This window comes from Phyllopteryx taeniolatus, chromosome 20 (genome assembly GCF_024500385.1).
Source record: "Phyllopteryx taeniolatus isolate TA_2022b chromosome 20, UOR_Ptae_1.2, whole genome shotgun sequence".
Classification (NCBI taxonomy): Eukaryota; Metazoa; Chordata; class Actinopteri; order Syngnathiformes; family Syngnathidae; genus Phyllopteryx; species Phyllopteryx taeniolatus.
The window spans coordinates 5,228,471-5,249,711 of record NC_084521.1 but is presented as its reverse complement, the minus strand read 5'-3'; the positions used below and the strand labels follow the sequence as shown (position 1 = coordinate 5,249,711).

The window sequence follows — 21,241 nt, the reverse complement described above, 5'->3', positions numbered from 1 at the left end:
TTCAGCAGCAACGATCTTTGCGGTACACGCGCACTTCTGCAGGCTGATGTTTCCGAGGTCGATCAATAATGCAATTTCATTTAAATAAACATTAGCGCAGCGCCGTCTAATTAATGGAAGCTCATCTGCAATTTGTCAGCGAGCTCTTTGATGTCGCTATGAATATTTCCTTTTCGCAAAATGAGCTCCCTTGCTCGATTAGCGGCGCATTGTGGCGACTGCCTTGCGCCCCCACACGCCTCCTCCTTGCCTCCCCCCCCCCCCCCCCAACCCCTCCCCACCCCACCCGTGTCAGTGTTTGCTTATCGAGAGCACGCTCGAGCATCACCAGATTAAAATCGTTTCACTGCGCTGCGAGGACAATGAGAGGCCATAAAATGGATGCAGAGGAACATGAAAAATAGCAGGGAGGCTCCGGAATATCTGCTGTATCTAATCTACATACAAGCAAGATGATCAAACGCTTGGGCAATTTCTCAGGTCGTATATCAAACGCAACACGGCAGGAGCAGCAAAATCAATATCGGGGGATGGTACATGGCCAGGAGCGCTAATGCTAAGCGCTAGAAAATGCCGAAGAGAAATGCGAAGATGCGCACACCGTCGCAACAGCAGCTCGTGACCCAATTTCGCACGGATGCATAATTCAGCCATCTTCCCAAACGCCACAGAGAAACCATTTAGCAAATCCAACCCGCAGCAGACTGCCGTTATGACAGACGCCGCTTGGTTAGGCGACCTCAAAAAGTCAACCGCATCAATGCGAAGCGCACGTCGATGCCGTTTAAAGATTAAAGATGGCAGAAAAAGGATTCAACCCAAATGTCACATTGAAAACAGTTTCCGCCAACTAAACAATGACAAAAGTTACAATTCTTCGCTATTTGTATGCGTAGTTCCAATTTGGTGGCAAATGTTCAAAATCTCTAGGACTAATTGATCTCGAGATTTGTAGAGACATAAAATGGTAGGCTACCTGTGTCAAACTGTCCTTGGGGCAGAATTGGGAAATGCAAAAAATATGCTCCAAAAATCTTTAACCCACAAATGCTCATAAACAAACAAATTTCGCCACCATGCCACAACCACAACTGAAATTCCTCGTGAATTAGTGTCGTCCATTTGTCTGGTATACGTAGCTCAAATTTGGTAGCAATCGGACAAAATCCCTCTCTATGGGTGATTTGTCTTTGAAGGACCCCTGAAAATGGCCGCTTGAAATGGAAATGGCAGATTTCTCAGAGTCTTTTAAGGCATTATTTTCTTGAGACTTTTTTGTGGGTCTGTCTACTACGCCTGGCAAATTTCGTGTTGCTCAGTAAGCTCGTGTGTTTCGTAGGTTCCGATTGGGGATTGGGTAGCCATCGGACAAAATCTCGCAGCGGAGTTAGTTTTCCGAGGACCCTAAAAAGGCAGACTTTTGAGTCTTTAGTTTGCGCTTGTTTCACTTCTTACAAATACAATCAAATGAGCCACGATTACGACAATCGAATAAAGAGTCATTGGCAAGAGAATGGTACTTTAATAAAAATCGTAATTAAGTCCTGATGGCGCGTGGAATTTGCTCATCGAAACCAACGCTACCCATTATCGGGATCTCCCGCACCGCCGCAAAGAACGTGACGATAAACACAAAGTGTCATGGCATTTGCGCGATTACGACTCGATTGAGTAATCGCACTAGAAAGCAAAGCCGCTAGCGTGAGGAGCCAACAACGGATTAAAGCCCAGAACAAGGAGAGGGCCGTCCTTATTTGGGACACCTGAAATAGGCCAGAGGCAGAGGATCACTGTGAGACCGCAGGGGAAGAAGGGGGTGGGGGGCCTTAAGTGTGCTATCATAGGCGTCTCTTGTGCCTGCCTGCTTTATTTGCGGCAGTCAGGTTAATGAGTCCACCAGCCCACTTGATGTTGAGAGGCCCGCCACAAAGAGCCGCCTCATTAGCGCTCGCCTGGCACGCCGTGCCCGCACAAAAGCCGCATTCACGCTCGCCGAATGCCTTCACGCCGCTCAATGCTGCCCGCTGCACTGGGAGGGGGGCAACGCCATGCCATGCCAGGCCATGCCCCACAGCCCCCTCCCCCCCCTGCACGCGTCCTGGACACTGGCCAGCTCTCCGCCCCCGTGGCGGCCTGAGAGTTTGGACCAGGAGACTGCAACCGCCCACGCAATCAATTGCAACATGTTTCCCATTGGTTTTTAAATATTTTCCCCACTGGAAATGATAGAAATAGACATAATACTTCTATAATTCTTTGATTCTTGCTGAACTGAGGTCTGGCACAATATGCTGGCGGTTGGCGTAAGGGTCGTCCCAAAAAAAAGCCGTAATAAAGAGGAAGATAAATACGAGCAGAATTTATTTCACATTTGTCTTTACGCTCTAACGTCGGGCACGACAAGCTGACACTTTCTTTTACACTTCAAAAACCTTGTTTATGACTGCACTACAAATTATTCTATTTTAGTAAATTCTTCAAATCATTGTCATTAAATATATAATATTGAACGGCAATCATTTGATACAATTTTATACATATAAATATACACAATATATTTACAGACTGCCCTTTATATTCAATTTTGTGTTTTGTGTTATTGAAAAATTATTATTGTTATTAGCCCGACATCCTTAACTTTTTTTGTGTGTAGCCTAGCGGTGGATATACACTTTTTCAAATAATCAAAGATCATTTTCTGCTAATGAATTTTTGGGATCCTCAACCTACCGCCCGCCAACTCCAGTTTGAGAACCAAGCTCTAAAGGATCGCATGATACGACTCACTTCATGACTGCTGCATAGGCAAAACGCAACGGTTCAGCACCTCCCAGCCGGGGGGGGGGGGGGGAAAACAAAAATCAATTTCTCCCAAGTGGCGTGGGGGTCAGGAGGAGTTAAATATTTCCTGCATAGGCACTTGTCTATTTTTAGCAAACAGCTGAGCTGACTGCAGTGATGTCAGCGGTGGTGCTGATGGAATGCTTTGTTGTGTGTGTTACAACCGAAGAGGAGGGGGGAGGGGGCGCGGGAGCCAAAATGGCCGCCGGTCTTAAAACACCCGCTTCCAGTCTGCTCGAGGTAGCGTCGTTAGCATCGGGCTAACCGAATCGCACCGAAGCGTCGAGGTATGTACGGTATTTATAGTAAGCCTGCGGGCTTGTTCCCCGTGTCCCTAAAAGAGCACGGTTGCCCGGCAACCGTTATTGTTGCCATGGAGACGCATGTGTCGGCGTTAACTCAGAGGCGTGGACGCGCGCGCTCTCATTCCGACGGTCGGCGAGTCAGACACGGCCGGGTAAACATACGCGACGCCGTTAATACAATCATAGCAACGCAAGCGTGCGCAAACACGGCCTGCTTAAATACATCCCAACAACTGCGAGATGGCAGCATATCGTGCCAGACTGCAGTTCAGCGAGCCTTTCTTTGGGCGGCTTTTCGGTGACAATTAGTCCCCCAAAAATGGACGGTTGTTGTGCATGATGTCATGCGAGACATTAGCATATCGTGCCAGGTGTCACCTTACAAAGCAGACGTAGCATCGAAGGATTTGCTCATTATATATGCTTAACCGGCAACACTTATTCCGAAAGGAAGACCGTTGTTCACGTCTGACGTCAGCGTATCGTCCCAGACTTGAGTTCCGAGCATCAAAATGATTGACTGCACTTATGATTTGAGTTTGCTTTGGCTTTTTTTTTTTTTTTTTTGTCTTGCAAATAAATTATGGACCACCATAGTTTAGAGCGTATCAAATGAATAGTGGGTTCATTTTTATTTTTTTTTCCAAAAAAATGCAACGAGCGGGATGATTAGTAAATCGCCTGCACAGTAAAACTTTTGTCCCATGGCCACAGTTTGATGCTGTAACAGATTATTTGTATTTCAATTGTTTGCTAAGGGATATAAAAAAAAGAAAGAAAAAAAAAAGTGTGACAGTCAGTCAGCTCAATCATAAACACTGCATTACTTAATAAACAATATTTTCTGCAGGAATGGGAACAACAGTTATTTCCTCTGTCACCGCCCTGTCAGTAACACCGAAGAAGGTGAGGATTATAAAAATAAAATTTAAAAAAACAAACGATAACAGACCCATTCCTCAAAGCGTAGGGGAGAAAAAAGTATTTTCCAAAGTGTGCTGATTTGGTACGCAAGCGTTCTTACTGGGGGATCAGAAGGTCCGCACGCACCCGTCAGTCTGAAGCGGGTTACACACATTGTGATTTTTCTCATCTCAAATGATTTTTCAAAAGGTGAGAGACCCAACATGACGAGGAATAAAAATTGCTGCGTGTGCTGAAAGCTCTCATAGGGAGGTGGCTGGGCTACCACAGATGACCAACACAGCGCACTACAGACATAAGGATTTGCTATCATAAATATTGAACAGGTTTAACATTTACGATTGTTAGGTTGAGTAGATCGGGGAGGAAAAATCCCTCTGAACACAGGATAATCGTCCAGAGATAAATCCTTTGCCTACTTTTGATCATAAAGGGGGGGGGGAAGTATCACAGCCATCACCACAGGATAAGCCAATAATCGGTCTTTTGCTGCCTTTAATCAGAAGGAAGTGAAAATGTTCAAATTTTAAGACGATTATTGGTACGTGTGTGCTCTGCTTTCAATATTGAACAGGTTTAACATTTATGATTATAGGCCCTGACTGGAAAACATCTCTCTATACATACCTGATACCACAGGATAATCACACAGTATAATCTTTCAGCGACGGATTATCAGTATGTCTGTACACTGCTTTAAATAAACAGGTTTAACAGTCACGATTGTTGGCCCCAATTGGAAAAATCACTCAACTCCCCCACACCACCCGATAATCTTTCAGAGACATCCCACAATCCCAAAGGAGGGAAAAAGATCAAATTTGGCCTGATTATCAGTGTGTGTGTGTGTACCACTTGAGATACTGAACAGGTTTAACATTTAACGATTGTCAGCCCCGATCGATTTTTCAGGAACATCGGAGAGGGGGGGAAAAAAAAAATAAATTGAAAAATCACGTTAAACACACCCCATACTACCGGATAATCTTAGAGCGAAATCAGAGAATCGGTCCTTTGATGACTAGAGAGGGAACGGGCTCAAACTAGGCCTGATTATTGGTATGTGCGCACCCTGCTTAACTGATTCCAACTTTTCTGCCTCCACGATCGCCTGAAAACTCGCTCGTATTCTTTTCATGCGCGATTGCCGTCTTATTGTCGCACACAGCCGATAGACCAGGGGTGTCAAACTCACATTGTACTTATGGCTTCCCTCGGAGGGCCCTTATGACCGTGAACCCATATAAAATATTGTCTCATATCATGATATATACTCAACAAATTGATGGATAACTAGCTTTAAAAATCAGAAGCCAATAAAAAAAAATTCAACTATTATTACATTTCTTTCAAAAAGGTGATTGGTAACATAAAATGCTTGCAATAGCTCAACATTATACAAGACACCAATTTTGGTATTTTCACAAGAAACATGAAGTCGACACATGATTTGCTTTCGCGTGCCACATAAAATGATGTGGGCCGGATCTGGCCCCCGGGCCACCAGTTTGCCACCTGTGCGTATAAATCAAGAGTCGTTTTATGCGCAAGGAGAGTTTTCATTCGGCGTGATGATCAGATCGACTTCAGTGCTGTGACAAGCTTTTTGCGATTCTGCAACACGGTAATTGCGCGGGAGAAAACACGACTTTGTGAGTCAGAGGAGACGATCTCCCGCTATTGGAAACGGAGCGGGTTGGTGTCGGGGGGTTCGGCGGATGTTGCTCACGCTGCCGCTGGTTGACATTTAGCGTCACGAAGAGGAAAAGGGGGGGAGGGCGGCGAGCCAGGTGCCCTACATGCACATGTGGCCTCCCGCTAATGTTATGCTTCTGCCCGCTTCACCCACATCGAACGCATGGAGGTCCCCCACCTACACGTCACCGGCTAGCCATTTTCTACAGCTTGTCCTCAAAAAGGTCACAGTGAGCTGGAGCTAATAAATAAAGATGAAGCCAAAGGTGGGGGCGCGAGGTGGGGGGGGGGGGGGGTACCTCAAAAGTCAAAACAGCAGCCTGTCACCGAAGCTGCTCCTCTGCCTGAAGATGGCGCCGTGCACTGGACGTTCCCACGGAAGCTTGCCAAGCGTCGTCCTCCGTTCTGCCACAGATGGCACGATGGCCAGCTCTGTGCCAACGCAACCACAGGTGGGTAGTAAGTAACGCGCTACATTTACTCCGTTACAGTTACTTAAGTCATTTTTTTGTATTTATCAGAGTAGCTTTAATGCAACATATGTAATTCAAACATTTTAAGCGTATACCATACTTTTGGCCCGTCCTGTATATTGTATCATATTAAAAGTATGACGGCATCTGAATATGACTTAATTTAGAAATTGCATTTAAATGTACTAATAACTGGAGGAGCAATGTCTTGTTTTTTTTTTTTTAAATAAAAAGCCTCCATCGATTTTGCAGATAGGTAGCGGCAATAGCCGCCCGCTTCGGCCGGCGCTGGCCAACCACGGATGACCCGCTCGCGTTGGCACGCGAGCGCCGCGTCACAAGCGGCGCTGCTGACGGCTCGGCAATCGCAGTGCCTCGTGGCCAAAGCGCACAGCGGCAGGATTTGCTGAATATCGCAACAACTCACATATACTGCATGTGCTTTTATTCTGGAGTGTTGTACAAAAACACATTTGCAACTACTAACCTAATTGCATGGAACTAAAGTCATCAATCATCAAGCACCTTTGTTTTTTGTTGTGACTTTTAGGGCGTAATAAATGAGCTTTTCTTCATCATTTTTATGAATATCAGCATTCTATTTTGAGTCTTCCGAATTGCGTGTGATATGTTCGATGTTTTTCCACATTTTTTTTCCACTGGTGCTGACAGCTCTTATATAATGCAGCAACCTCCACATCCACTGATGATGCTACTATGGCTGCCAGCTTCCAAAATGGAGGAATTCCTCGTGTGTGTGTGTGTGTATCTATTGTTCCACTCCTGAACAATACACACATGAATGGCACCAGGGCCCTTCTGCATGTGCGCGGGGTCAGCGGGCCTGCCATGCGGGGTCCCCATGAACCCCCACCACCACGCTTTCCTTCCTCACAATGAACCCACACAATGGGGTCACCCGCACGCGCACACACACCATTTGGGGGTGGAGAAAACACACCATCCTCCCTTATTGAAATATTGACAAAATGGCCACCACGTTGTGATATATACAGCTACAGTATATACCGGTATACTTTTTATTTATATACACATACATATACACACACACACACACACACTATATATATAAATGTAAATGTTTGTACTTTCTATTGCATTTTTTGCAAATATGTTTAGAATGCATTCGAAAGGTGCACTCTCATACGTTTAAATGTGTTCAACGCATGTGGGGGGAGTACTTTGAGACTTAAACTGTTATCTTTTTAATTATATGGTCTTTCTAGATTGGAGATTTTCACATATTGCAAGTGGGTCTGGAATGACACACTATACAGAGCGGATATAGGAAGTCTGCACACCCCTGTTCAAACGCCAGGTTTTGGTGATGCAGAAGAAAATGAGAGCAAGGTCAATTACTTCAAAACTTTTTCTACCATTAACGTGGCCTATAACCTGTACAACTCAATTGTGTGTGTGTGTGCGGGGGGGGGAGTAATCTTCTCAAGAGGAAATAAAAAATACAAGACTGAAATATTGTCATCGTTAATTGAGTTATACAGGTCATAGGTCACATAATTGATCTTTTTTCTACATCCCAAAAACCACCTGGCATTGGAACAGGGGTGTGTAGACTTTTTATATCCACTGTAGGTTGGCATTTGTGGCTGAGGTCAGACGTATATTGTCTGTCTCCGTGATGCGCTGCGCAGTTTGTGTTCAGATATCCGTTTTTGCTTAAACGCTAGCGAGACCCCCACGACCGCACACCACTCAAGTAAAAGCACAAAAATAAATGAAAGCACGTCATCGGGTCACTCGCATCTCAAGGCACCACTGTATAGGTATCAAGTGCTAATTGAGCACTTGCACCTGCAGTGTCAATGCAACCCGATGGACTCCCAGCTGACGCCGCCCTCGAAACAGCACCTGGCCGCTTTTCGCCTGTGCTCGAATTTGCATGCGATGCCATCAAGCGCAGGCCGCGAATGCGCCTCTGCAAGCTTTTGAACATGATGCATAATTCACAATTACTAGATTGCACTAAAATGCAGATCCGAAATATCGGGGGGGGGGGGGGGGGGGGGGGGGGGGGTGAAATAGAAGACAAATTAAAAAAAAAAACCTACAGCACGGTGTGTGCATTGTGTGAGGGTGCATGTGAAGAGAGAGAGAGAGCGAGAGAGAGAGAGCGAGAGAGATCCAATTGGAGAGCGAGAGAGGGATTGCGCTCATTGTGATGCACACGACGACCTGCCCTCTTTCAGGCTGCCGCCATGCTTTACAGCACTGCTCTCTCTCACGTCGGGACCTCCAACATCCACACCCAGGAATAATATTTTAGATTGTAGCCTCTGCGGTAGTTCGGCTAGAAACGCGGGCTGCAAACGGATGGACGACGCCGTTCCGGTGAGTAGACGCGTTCCTCATTCGGGGGGTTTTATTGCGAGGAAGGCGCTCGCGCAGTGCGCATGTGCTGCACTTGCCATTGTTATTGCGGTAGCTGAGCACGCGTAGAGCCGACGCGCCGGCAAACGGCGGAGGACAATGGGGGAGGTTTTAGCGCCGGTGCCGCTGGAGCTCCGTGGGGGGAGGGAGGGGACCGCGGCCCAGCGGAGGCGAAGGGAGAGCGGCTACGCTGGGACGAGATGCCCACAAACCTCCCCCGGATCTCAAGTGGACGTCTTAAAATGGCGTTGCCCTTTGTTTGTGCGCCCCCCTCGCCACACACGCATCACCATAGCTACCAGCGCACGTTTATTTACGCCAATTATGAGGCACTTGTTGGCTAAATAAGTGCATTCATTTCAAAAAAATGGATTACTATAAAAAAAAAAAAAAAAACATTTCTGTTTACTGTTGAAAAAACATGCAGCAAAAAAAGGATGCAAGCATGACACGAGCAAGGTGTTAAGTATTAGCGCGTTGTGTGCTTTTTTTCTTCCCCTGGTGGAATAGAGCAACGTTGCATAACAGGCGCACTGGCATTATCTTTTTTTTTTTTTTTTTTTTTTTTTTTTGAGGGAGGGGGGTGGGGGGGGGGTGGGGGATGACGCACACACACATTCACGAGTGTACACACGCATACACAAATGTCCATCCCCGTCGTCATTTTGGAGTTTCAAGGACACAGGGGTGATGGCTGGTGGATGCTGGGTAATATAGAGGAACATCTGTTTGCCTAGTGACGTCATCATCATCATCATCATCATCATCGCCCCCCCCCCCCTTTCCTTCTCTCCCTCCTCCCTCCTTCCATCATTCCAATCCTCTCTCTTGTGCGCAAGGCAGATGCCTCATTTGTTTGGCCGGAGAGTGGCCATTAATCCCAAAGTCACAGAAGAAGGAGTTCGCCATGGTTCGGGTCTTGGACTACACGGAGCGGGTTTTTTTGTGGGTTTGTTTTCCTCTGTTGATTTTCTCGTCTCCCCCCACCCCCTCTAGGTGTAACGTGAAGGAGAGGTTGGACTTTTACACTTTGCATGGATCTGTTCCCCCCCCCCCCCCGAAATAAAACAGATTGCGAAGATCCAAGCAGGAAGATTTTTGCGTTTTTTTCGGATTTTAGTCGAATGGAATGCAGCAAGAGGATCTAACACACACACACACACACACACACACACACACACACACACACATCCGGTCTGCGGGTTGCGTCTCTCCGTGTTCACAGCGGACCTTGATTTAATGTCTTACAATTAAGGCACGCGGTGAATGCCAAGAGATGATCCTCCTCGTCTTCTATCGGAATTTATTCATTTCCCTGTGTTGTATCTTTTAAAATTAAATAAACATGTTCAAAAAGCTGGTTTTCTCTCCGTGTGTGTGTGTGTGTGTGCGCGCGTGTTTGAGAGAGCTGTCCAGTGTGTGTGGTGCTGAAATCAGAGCCTTTTGTTTCACTCAGCATAAATGCCTACACTATACACTACCTTACACTCCTTTTGCAATGATTAAAAGAAAATCGACCATGTTATTTCTTAACGTATTCCAATAATTTAACGCACGCAAGATTCGACTACAGAGCGTTTTTAAAAGTGCAATCGCCTTAAAACTAATTGTTCCTTAGACAGGCACCGTGGAATGTCAATTTAAATACGGGTTAAATCGAGTTATTTTTATTATTTTTTTTTGTAAGTCGTAAAATATATTGGTTACAAAAAAAAAAAAAAATAAAAAAAAAAAAGGGGTCTGGCATGGTTTGGTCCCATCGCGCCCCCCGGTGGTGCAAAAGAGACATTGCAGCATGCAGCTCTTCAATAAGGAGTGGAAATGATTAGAAGCACACTAAGACCTATATATATATATATATATATATATATATACTTTTAATGTTAGTAGTAGTAATTGTTTTTTTCTATAATTAATTTTGTACCAATATGAGCATAAACTTGTATTTTTCACATATTTGAGGGGGTGACAGATGTAATATTCCAAGAATAAAGTCTGTGTCACAAGACTATAGTCGAACAAGGGAAAATAAAATTACATATATAAAACTGTCCATTTTTTGGGGGAGGAATTGAATTTTAAGTTTGGACTATTTTGAATCACGACTATCGCTTATTCATAAAAAAATAAAAAATAAAAAAATAAATTTAAACAAAATACTATTTTTGCAATATGTTTATCATTTAAAAAAGTAACCATTCTTGCAGTATAAGTCCCCCCCCCCCCCCTTGAAATATCACTTAATTCAAGTAATAAAAATCGGACTTTATTCTAGTAACAGTAATATTTTTTTCCCTTGAAATAATATCTATAATAATATCATATCTAAAATATGACTTTATTCTAACAAGATATTTTATTTGTTGTCATATTTTACTCCCCCAATATGAACATTTGTGTTCTTCAAAAAAAAGCCATATTTCTCGCACGACTACACATTTTTTTTTCTTTAAAAAAAATATATAAAATGACTCATTCAAGTTTACCCCCCCCAAAAAAATTAGTTTTCATTGTCAAATTGATGACTTTTTTTCTTTAAAAAAACAAACAAACAAAAAACCAACATTTTTCCCACTACATTCAGTTTTATTGTTGGGGGGAAAAAAGAAACAAATATATTTTTGCAATATTATTTCATTATTATTTACTAGTTTTTTCTTGGAAAAAAATAAGACTATGTAATATTACACCTTTTACCCCTTCTATCCTTAAAAAAATGTGAATATTCAAGTAAGATTAAGCTTTTTTTTGTTGTTGTTCCTAAGGAAAGGAGGACTTCATTCTAGTAATTACACATTTGTTTTGCTCCAAATAATACCACTTTATTCCAGTAAGTTTACACGTTTTTTCCTCAAATTGATGATTATTATTTATTTATTTTTAAAATAAAGATTATTCTCGCAATACCTTTTTACCTAGTAAATTACAAATTTATTCTCATATGTCCTTATTTACATTAAATATATTTGTTTCTAGTAGTATTACGACCTCTTATCTCGAAAAGTGACGACATTTTCATGATATTACACTTTTACATTTGTTTTTTCCTTTTCTTACTTGAGTCTCACGGTGCCTTTTTTGCCTCAAGAAACAAAACTTTTTGGAAAATGATGACTTTATTCTGGTACTTTTTTTTTTTTTTTTTTTTTTAATCATTAGCATAATACACGATCGCACAGCAAAGAAAATACAGAAAAATAAATACATTTCAAAATGTGTATGTTGTTTCTTTTTTTTTCATTTTACACGCAAGGGTAAAGCAACCTATGGCTCGTGGGGCGTACACAGGGCCCACCAGAGCATTTGATGCGGTCTGCCATGCAATTCTAAGCCCAAATAAAGCTTCAAAACAACAATAATTGATCTTGCATCATGTTTATTCATGAATTTAGTCATTTCAAAAAACTCATTGTCACAATAACCTCCAACTTAATTAATAGAATGACTGTGAGGGAGTTCATCCAATCACATCCTCAACTCATTTCCTGTTTATTACCTTCAATTAAGAAAGCAATCAACAGACACACTGCAGAAAATGGCGTCGGGGGGAAAAACAATTACGCTTCACTTAAAATTCAAACGATTACCAGGAAGCAGAAGAAGAAGCACACGAGGTACAGAAACCCCGCAGAAAGATCAAATACGTCCATTTTAGGACGCTGCGTCATGATGACGTCAGGAATAACATGACGTGGTCGTTTTGCCCTGTGTAAAAATCCCTAACGAGTGCCTCCAGCAAGCTGCTCTGCTACCAACAACTCCAGCATGCAAGTCGATTTTGTACTACTAGTAGGCCTAGACCGCCATCTTGTGGTCGAGTCTGGCCATTAACACACAAAAAAAAAAGTCCTGAAACGTCACCGAAATTCGGACTTGACTTCTATTACCAGACCAAGAAAACATTTTGGACAAATGTATGGGAACAGTTTGAAAAAAAGATGTGTTGGGATGAGTGGATGAGGCGTGTGCGGCACATGCTAAGGAGACTAATTTTATCCGAGAGGAGACGGAGGGCAGCAAGAAGACAGAGCACTGCAGCCAGGTGGAGACAGTGGAGCATAGTCTCCCCCAAAACGACTTATTATTGGGACGAACAAGTTATTTCTCAGTATGTGGCGATTGGTAAGGCGACACATTTTATCCAAGCTGAGACTGAGGGCAGAGAGAAAAGCTGGGCGCTGCAGCAAAGGGGAGACAGTGGAGCACAGTTCTTCATAAAATAAATTATTGGGAACAACAAGGGTCTCCTGTATTTACTTCTTGATGTGTAGCGGTTGGTCAGGAAACAGAATTTGATCCGTGAGGAGATTGAGGGCAGCAACAAAACGGACCACTGCAGCCAAATGAAGACTGGGAAGCATAATATACCAATAGGACTAATTATTAAGAAGAACAAGGGTCTCTTGTTGTTACTTCTTGAATGGGAGACTAATTTTATCCAAGCAGAGACTGAGGGCAGAGAGAAAGCTGGGCGCCGCAGCAATTTGGTGACAGTAAATACACAGTGCAAGGAGGCTAATTTTATCAGAGAGGAGACTGCGGGCGGCAAAAGAAGATGGAACGCAGCAGCAAAGTGGAGAATGTGGAGCATAAATACCCGAGAGGAGTAAAGGAGTAAAAAAAAGGTATCATTTCACCAGAATACATTTTTTTTTTTTAAGAAAAATGGCATGAACTAGGATTGGACTATGACGTGAAATGTTTGAAGAAGAAAAGCATAATTTGACAAGAATAAATTTATATTCTTAGAGAAAAAAGGGGTATAGTTGTACTTGGAAAAGTTTTTTTTTTTTCTAGTAAAATGGCATCATCCCTGGTATAAAGTACATGTTTTTAGAAAAATGGGAATAATCATGTAGGAATTAGGCTTAGTGAAAAAAAAGCAAATAATCATACTAAAATAAAGTCATACTTTTAGCAAAAGAAGGGGAATAATCCTACTAGTATAAAGTCTTTTTTTGTGTGTGAAAAAAGGGAATAATTGTCTAAGAATAAAGTCGTATTTTTGGAGAAAAAGAGCTATTTACACTAGGATAAGGTCATATGTTTTTGTGAAAAAAGGAAACCATCATACTAAAATAAAGTCATATTTTTTAGAGAAGAGGAATAAACAATAGTATGAAATCATATTTGGTTTTGAAAAAGGGGAATAGTTGTACTAGAATGAAGTCTTAAAAAAAGCAGAATTTTACTGGTATAAATAGATTTTTTTTTTTTAGATGTAGACCAACTTACTTAAATTAAGTCCTATTTTTACAGATAAAAAAAAGATATACTCTTACTAGCATTGAGTCTTTCCCTTGTTTTATTTATTAGAAAAAAATAAATCCTACAATTGCTCCAATAAAGTCCTATTTTTTTTTTCTTTCAGAAAGACAATCCTACAAGAATAAAGTCCTATTTTTTTGAGGAAAAACAGACAATCACATAGAATGAAGTCACATTTTGTGGAGAAAAAGTTATCATCGAGCAGGTTGAACGTCGCCATGTTGGGGGGGGGTTACGAGGTGACGGGCATCGGAGGAAGTCTCAGGAACACCTTCATGGCCAATCGGCTCGGCCTAATGAGACAAGATGGGGCCGGGGCGCGGCGGCCATTACGCCTCGGTCGGTCAGCACTTTGGAAACGAGGACGCCGCGGCGCCCTCTGAACATGAATGAATATTCATCAGCTCGACACCACACAAAATTACTCGACGAGACCTCAGGCCGGGGCCGAGCGACTTGAACGTAGCCTGAAGGCGACCTCGCGCGCGCATACCATCGGTCTGTTCCAAGGTCGTCGTCATAAAAGCCTCGATTAACTGTCCACGGGGAAGGAACGCCGGGCAGTGTGGCCGCACGTGTCGCACATACCAGAAAGCGCCACTGCGCGCGATGGGCAAAAACTTCAACCTTGGTTTTAAAATTTGGCAAAAACACACTCGAAATCTCCCAAACACGTGAGAAAATGTTTTAGGATTATGTTCCGATGAAAACCGAGGTGGAAATTTTGGGTGCTTAATTCCAAAAGGTTTGTTTGGCATCAACAAACAAACAAAAAAATAAATAAAGAAGAACATCGTACCTGCAGTGAAGCATTGTGGGGGCAGCATCACGCTGTGGGCTGTTTTCCCTTAATCGAGGTGGAGGAAAAATCTTCCGGCTTCTGCTAGAAAGCAAAAAAAAAAAAAAAAAAAAAGTCAGGAAAAGCCTACTACAACAGCTGAAATTTATTCGGGCTTAATCAGAGGCGGCAGGTGTGTGCTGAACTTGAACGTGATTGGTTCATTCTCAACACAGCCACATCCCAGTTAGACTGCAAGAGGGTGTGTGCACACTTTTTTTTTTCACCCCAATTGAGTTTTAGAGGTTAGAGGTCACGATAACGCTGGGAAAAGTTGAGAAACGATTAATCTTGGCCTCGCTTTTAATCGCAAAAATCTAACATTTAAACAGGGGTGTGTAGACTTTTTATAGAAATCTTTGCTTACACAACCGAGTGATTCATCTGTCATTTTAATTACATAAAGTTTTGCAATGCAATTTGATTTGGTAATTCTAATGCAAGACTCCCATTCAAAAATTCTTATCAAACAAAATGTTATTTTTATTTTTTGTTTAGTTTTCCCGTTGATTAGGGGGAAACAATTTTTTTTTTTAAAGTAAACTAGCGAGACTGAATGATAAAAATGCGGTGAACTATGATCTCATTTTTATTATTTGTTTTAATTCAGTGTATCAACTCCTTCCCAATTGAGTTGTAAGACACGTGACAGTCCACAAGATGGCGCCACGAGCACGTGCGTGTGTCAGGGCGCAAATTCGTCGTGGGAAAAGGAAAACGTGGCCAAGTCGAAAAATGAAAGCCACGTCAATCAAATGAAATGATACATATTTTGTTATTTTGAGTGTTTTACGACAATCCTCAAGTTTTACATCTGGAAAGACATTCTGGCACAAAAATCAGCTGTTTATGCTTTTATGCAGTTTATGGAACTTACAAAAAAAAAAAGTGTTTGCCATGCGGTGTAGATGTCCTTAATGAAATCGTTTAGGGAGTGTCGGTGGGGGTCCCGATGGGCGAATCCTTTTTAATAACCCTCCTCCGAATAGTAAAGGATAAGAGAGAGAGGGAAGGAGGAAGAAGGAGAGAGAGAGAGAGAGAGAGAGAGAGAGAGAGAGAGCGAGAGAGAGAGGGCGAGAGTCTCCTCCTCTCCCTCGGCTTGCGGTCTTTGACAAGCGTGACGGCGGCGGCGGCGGCGTCAAACTCGCGAAGGGCAGCGCCGGGCCGAGACGCGCTGTCAAGAGTCGCCCCCCCCCCCCCACCACCGCCGCCCTCCCTCCCCCCGTCCCCTCCCACCGAGGCTCCCCATGGACCGGAGGATCAACTTGAGCGGCGACATCTTCCACAAAACTCTGAGCGCCGTGTCCGGCGGCAAGAAGATGCTGCAGGACTCGTACCGGGCCGGCGCGGACGAGCGCCAGTCGTCGTCCGGCATCGGTTGCTTCGAGCAGGGCGACGCGGACCCCATCCCGCCGGGAGGACTGCGAGCGGCGGCGCTGGGTCTGCCCACCGGCTCGCTGTGCGTCAAGTACGGCGAGCACGCGGCGGCCGAGAGCAGCGGCGGGGAGCAGAGCCTCGACGACGACAGCGACGGCCGCTCGTGCAGCGACGTGCTGCTGCTGGCCGACCGCAAAGGCAAAGCGGAGGGCGGCAAGAAGAGCAAAGAGCAGAAGACGCTGCGGCTCAACATCAACGCCCGCGAGCGGCGGCGCATGCACGACCTGAACGACGCGCTGGACGAGCTGCGCGGCGTCATCCCGTACGCGCACAGCCCGTCCGTGCGTAAACTCTCCAAGATCGCCACGCTGCTGCTGGCCAAGAACTACATCCTCATGCAGGCGCAGGCGCTGGAGGAGATGCGCCGGCTGGTGGCCTACCTCAACCAGGGCCAGGCCATCTCGGCCGCGGCCATCCCGGGCACCACCGCGCTGGCCGGGCCGCCCCCCGGCTTGGGCGCCTACGAGCCGCCGCCGCCGCCGCCCGGCTACCCCTCCTTCCCCTCCTCCGCCGCCGCCGCCGCCGCCGCCGCCGCCGCCGCCGCCGCGTCGTCCTGCCCCGACAAGTGCGCGCTGTTCGGCGCGGCCGCATCCAGCCTGCAGTGCAAGCAGTGCACTGACAAGCCTTAACCCAGCACGGCCAAGCGTCGAGACTCCGGACACACACTTTTCTAATATTTACATTCAATACTTGATTGTGTACAGAAAGTCGTCCTTTAAGTGCTGGTGTGAATGACTCTTGGACTTCTCTTGCTGGAGATTTTGGCTTTTTTTTTTGTTTTTTTTTTGTGGGAGGGGACCGGACAACTTTTTACTCCACTTTTGAGAGGGATCGAACCTCTCTGCTGCTTCCTTTCCCCCCCCCCCCCCCCCCCCCCCAAATTTTTGTTCTCTCTTTGCGGAATGTCACAATTAAGTCTGCATTATAATTTTTATGTTGCAGGGGCACTGTGAGATATTTAAGGCAATTGCTGAAACCACAATTCCATGTGTCTTTTTATACCTATATATAACTTATTCATTTTCTTCATATTGTCCATTGCACATGCTGGTCTTTTTTTTTTTTTTTTTTTTTTAATATATTTTACTAGATTAGATGCTTGTCAGGTCGAACTGTGTAGATATACTCGAGTTATTCTATGAGCAGAAGGCCCGTTTGTATGTATTTGAGTGTTGAAAAAAAAAGCTTTATTAAAATATTTTGAACAACATACATAAACATGCTCATTCCTTGCCTTTAAAAAAATGTTAATGTCAATTTAGGAATAGATTTTCGTGCGGAAACAGAATTTGTTGATTGTCATTCATTGAATTGGCTTTAGAAACCACATTTTAAAAACTCTTCAATATGTGCAACATTGTGACGTCCCCTTTTTAAAATGGAAAATATATTTTAAAAAATGTGAGGAGTTATTTTAAAAAATAATGTTTCCTTCAACAATTAGGCTGGGAAAACGACACATTTGTTGCATAAAAAAAAAAAGAAGAAAGAAAGAAAGCTTTGCAGTGGATAGCTGAAAAAACAGTTTCAGCACCACGGACAGAGTCCCTTTTCCCCCCCTTGATTTTCGGATTAATGCCAGGAAAAAAGTTGGAATTTACTCATTTAAAATGCTTCAAAATGTAGCAATTATGGAATAATCGTGTAAGCAATAACACAGGCCGTGCGATGAGCTGTTCCGACAACTGTGTCCCACTTAATCCTGTCACGCTCATGAAAGATTCCCATGTTCCTTAACACTTTGAAGGAAGAAGCGGGGGAGAAAACAAAAGCTTTTTTTTGTTTTGTTTTTTTTAAAGCACAAAAAAATATAAAACACACATTTTTACTTAATATGTATTTTAAAACAACAGAAGCACTTAACCCATACTAATACTCCCATTCGAGATGATGCTCATCATCCATGATGAAGCCGTACGTGTGACTTTGCCTATCTGCATGTTTGTGTGTTTGTGTCTGTGTGTAACTTCATTTACGCGCAAATGTACTTTTGATTATCTCAGATTACGATTGGCCCTTAACAATAATAAAGTGTTGGGCATTAAATGTTCAATAAGAACAATATTTAATATAATTGTAAGCCACTGTAACTAAGTTTGAAGACCAACACCGCTTAAAGAGAGCAAAACAAAAACTTGTACTGGACTTAAATGTTTCATTTAAAATTTGTTCTTCATAAAAAAAGTTGAAACAAATTTGTACTTAAATGAATTTTTGTTAACAAACAGTTCTAAAAGATTACATGCAAATGTTTTGCACTTAAAAGTTAAATACAACTGAAATGTACTTTAATAATGTAGTGTGCGGGATTAAAAAAAAAAAAAAGTTTAAGACTATGCAATAGGTATCTGATTTGTAATTTAGAAGACACCTGATCAAATTCCTTGCATATTTTCTTCAAACTTGTACTGTAAATCCAGCCTGATAATAAAGCTCAATACGCAACAAAAGTGCCCGAAACCAAGTGCAAAAGCCTGAACATTTAAAAAAAAAAAAAAACAATCATTAACAAGAATAAAGTCACAATATTCCCAAGAAATAAGTCATTTCTGAAGAAGAAATTCCTAACAAACATTGCAATGTTTTGTTTTTTTTGAAAGGCGTTTTCAAAGAATAAAGTCACAGTATAAGAAGAATGAAGTTCTACTTTTCAGTCAAAGGTTTAATGTTGGACTTACTGTATGTGTTCAGTGCACAAAAAACGACTTTTGCCACTTTGTGGGTCAAATTGACCCATTAAGAAAACCTTTTTAAAGTTGAGGATAAAACTATTCTACTCGCCATGTTTATCTTATTTTGTTGTACAAATTTGCAACTTGGAAATCTTTTCTCTTCTCTTTTTTTTTAATTTAAAAAAGACATTTTTGCCCCCTTCAGGGGTCATCAAGATTTTTGAAATTGAGAGCAACCAGTTTGATGCACACTTCGGAAATAACAAATTTGCTCACTACCTTTAAGTATACGCTATTATTTCAAACGAGTGATATTGTAAAGACGGATCATTTTGACAACTTCTAACATTAATGATCAACAATTTAACAAGGTAGGAAAGAGATAGAAACAAACTATTGCATATTGATAATGATCTGTTTCCTTCATTGTTGACAATTATTGTGAGAAATCATAAACATGTTCATGTGTCTTCAAATACAGTGGATGAATATCATTCATTATTTACTGTTACTCAAGTAACAAGTCTGGCTGCGTTTACATTGACGGAACACACGAAACAATTTCACTTGATTTGTCCAAAAATGTTTATTCATAAACCAAAGATAAATGTGCGTTCGTCTATCTGTGCCAGTGACGTACAGTAAAAATCAGAACAATTGAATGTTTTCCTATTAGATGGCAGGAGGAACAATTAACCTGCATATCCACCTGTTGCTATAATTCTTTAAAAAAAAAAAGAAAGTAAAAGCCTTCGAGCCTTTCACGGTTGAAGTTTACTGTCAAACCAAACAAAACAAAGACAACTTTGTTCCCACTAGCTTAATGCTAACACATAAGGGAAATCGCCATAGACAGGCTAACGATTAGGATCGATAGTCGCGGCGTTATAACCCTTCAAGCAATGGATATTCAAACGCCAACTGTGGACTGTATTATACTTGTTTTTAGAAAGTCAAATATTATAGCGTGCTATTTTCCTTATTAAAAAACAAATTACAAAACACCAAAAATCCGTCCATCTTGAACCACGTCGTCTAAATCCGGCCTGATGATAAAGCTCATACGCAACAAAAGTACCCGAAACCAAGCACAAGCCTTTTTCTTTTTTTTTCTTTTTAATACCGACCATAAAATGTCCAATTTACCATATCCTATTCGTATACGCCAAAGGGACGATAAAGTCCGAAAATACATAAGCGCATGGAATTGAAACGAGCTATCGGCGATGAGGGACAGCCTCGTCAAAAGATATACGCTGGAAAAAGATCAACTGCGTATACGCGTCGGCACGGCTCAGGCGCCAAATCGGCAGCGACGTGCGTTAATTCACCGATTTGACATCAGCGTGACAGCCACGCACTGTGTTGCCTCATACAAAGTACACAAGTCAAGCGAGTACACCTTTGTTGGATTCAATTCATGTCTGTTCTTTATCATGTATTCATATTTGTAAGTTGACATTATGGCATATCGTCATGTTTTGTCGTCGTCCCAGGGAAGACACAAATTGGGGTCCGAGGCAGCGAAAAGATCCCAAAGATCCAAACATCCCAAATGCTGCCTTCATTCTTTTTTCATTGAAATTTGCCCTAAGGGGGGTTTGTTTTTTAAATGTAATACTGAGATTTGATTCTCAACAAATGACATATATTTTTCCTCGTAACACTGAGATTTGAATCTTGGAAAATTACAATTGCTTTATAAAACAGAGACTTTATTCTCGAAAAATGTTGATATTTCTCTCTCGTGATTGTGAATTAAATTCCCGGAGAAGGAAAAAATATTTCTCATAATGCTAAGACTTTGCTCTTATTAAATGGCTTTTTTTCTTCTTATAATAAGAGTATATTCTTATAAAATCATTTTATTTTTATCATATTGAGACTAGCCTGATAAAACAAAGTTTTTTCATAATATCGCAGTGTTAGCTTTGAGAAATCACCCTTTTTCTTCTCCCATTAATATTGAGATTTAATTACTTTTGATTTTTCATAATAATGACATACTTTCTTTCTTGCGATATTGAGACTCCATATTTTTTAATTCTCATATTGAGACAGAATTCTCAAAACTTTTTTCTAGTAATACTGAAATTAATTCTTGTAAAATTACATATTTTTTCTCATTCTTCATTCTTTTCAACCAAATGTTTTTTGGCATTAAAATTGCGACTTTATTCTTAGAAAATCCATATTTTTCATGTTTCTTAATAGTTCATAATAGAAGTAATTTTCATGAAAAACAAATCTCATACTGTAACTTAAATCTCGCAAAATAACTTCTTCTCGTAATACTGAGACTTAATTTTCATAATTTTTTTGAAATTCTTGTGATACTGCAAAGTAAAAATAACTGATAAAATGTGTTTGCACAAGTGT

The 21,241-nt window shown here is 42.1% G+C and overlaps 2 protein-coding genes and 1 long non-coding RNA gene across 3 annotated transcripts in view; 2 read left to right on the top strand and 1 right to left on the bottom strand.

Annotated features, from left to right (window-relative positions):
- The window catches only part of abhd10b (abhydrolase domain containing 10, depalmitoylase b), a 159,588-nt gene that overhangs the window by 56,829 nt on the left and 81,518 nt on the right, over positions 1-21,241 (bottom strand). The window contains exon 5 of the mRNA XM_061757919.1: positions 14,715-14,795. Coding sequence (XP_061613903.1) covers positions 14,715-14,742 — 28 coding nt within the window. The 5' untranslated portion in view covers positions 14,743-14,795. The remainder of the gene's footprint in view (positions 1-14,714; positions 14,796-21,241) is intronic.
- On the top strand, positions 6,066-6,816 carry LOC133470057 (uncharacterized). The gene is made up of 2 exons (XR_009785843.1): positions 6,066-6,217; positions 6,491-6,816. It is a non-coding gene; the product is annotated as an uncharacterized LOC133470057 (long non-coding RNA).
- Positions 15,961-17,446, top strand: bhlhe22 (basic helix-loop-helix family, member e22). The gene has a single exon (XM_061758379.1). The coding sequence runs from the start codon at positions 16,001-16,003 to the stop codon at positions 16,817-16,819; it is 819 nt and encodes a 272-aa protein (XP_061614363.1). The 5' UTR covers positions 15,961-16,000; the 3' UTR covers positions 16,820-17,446.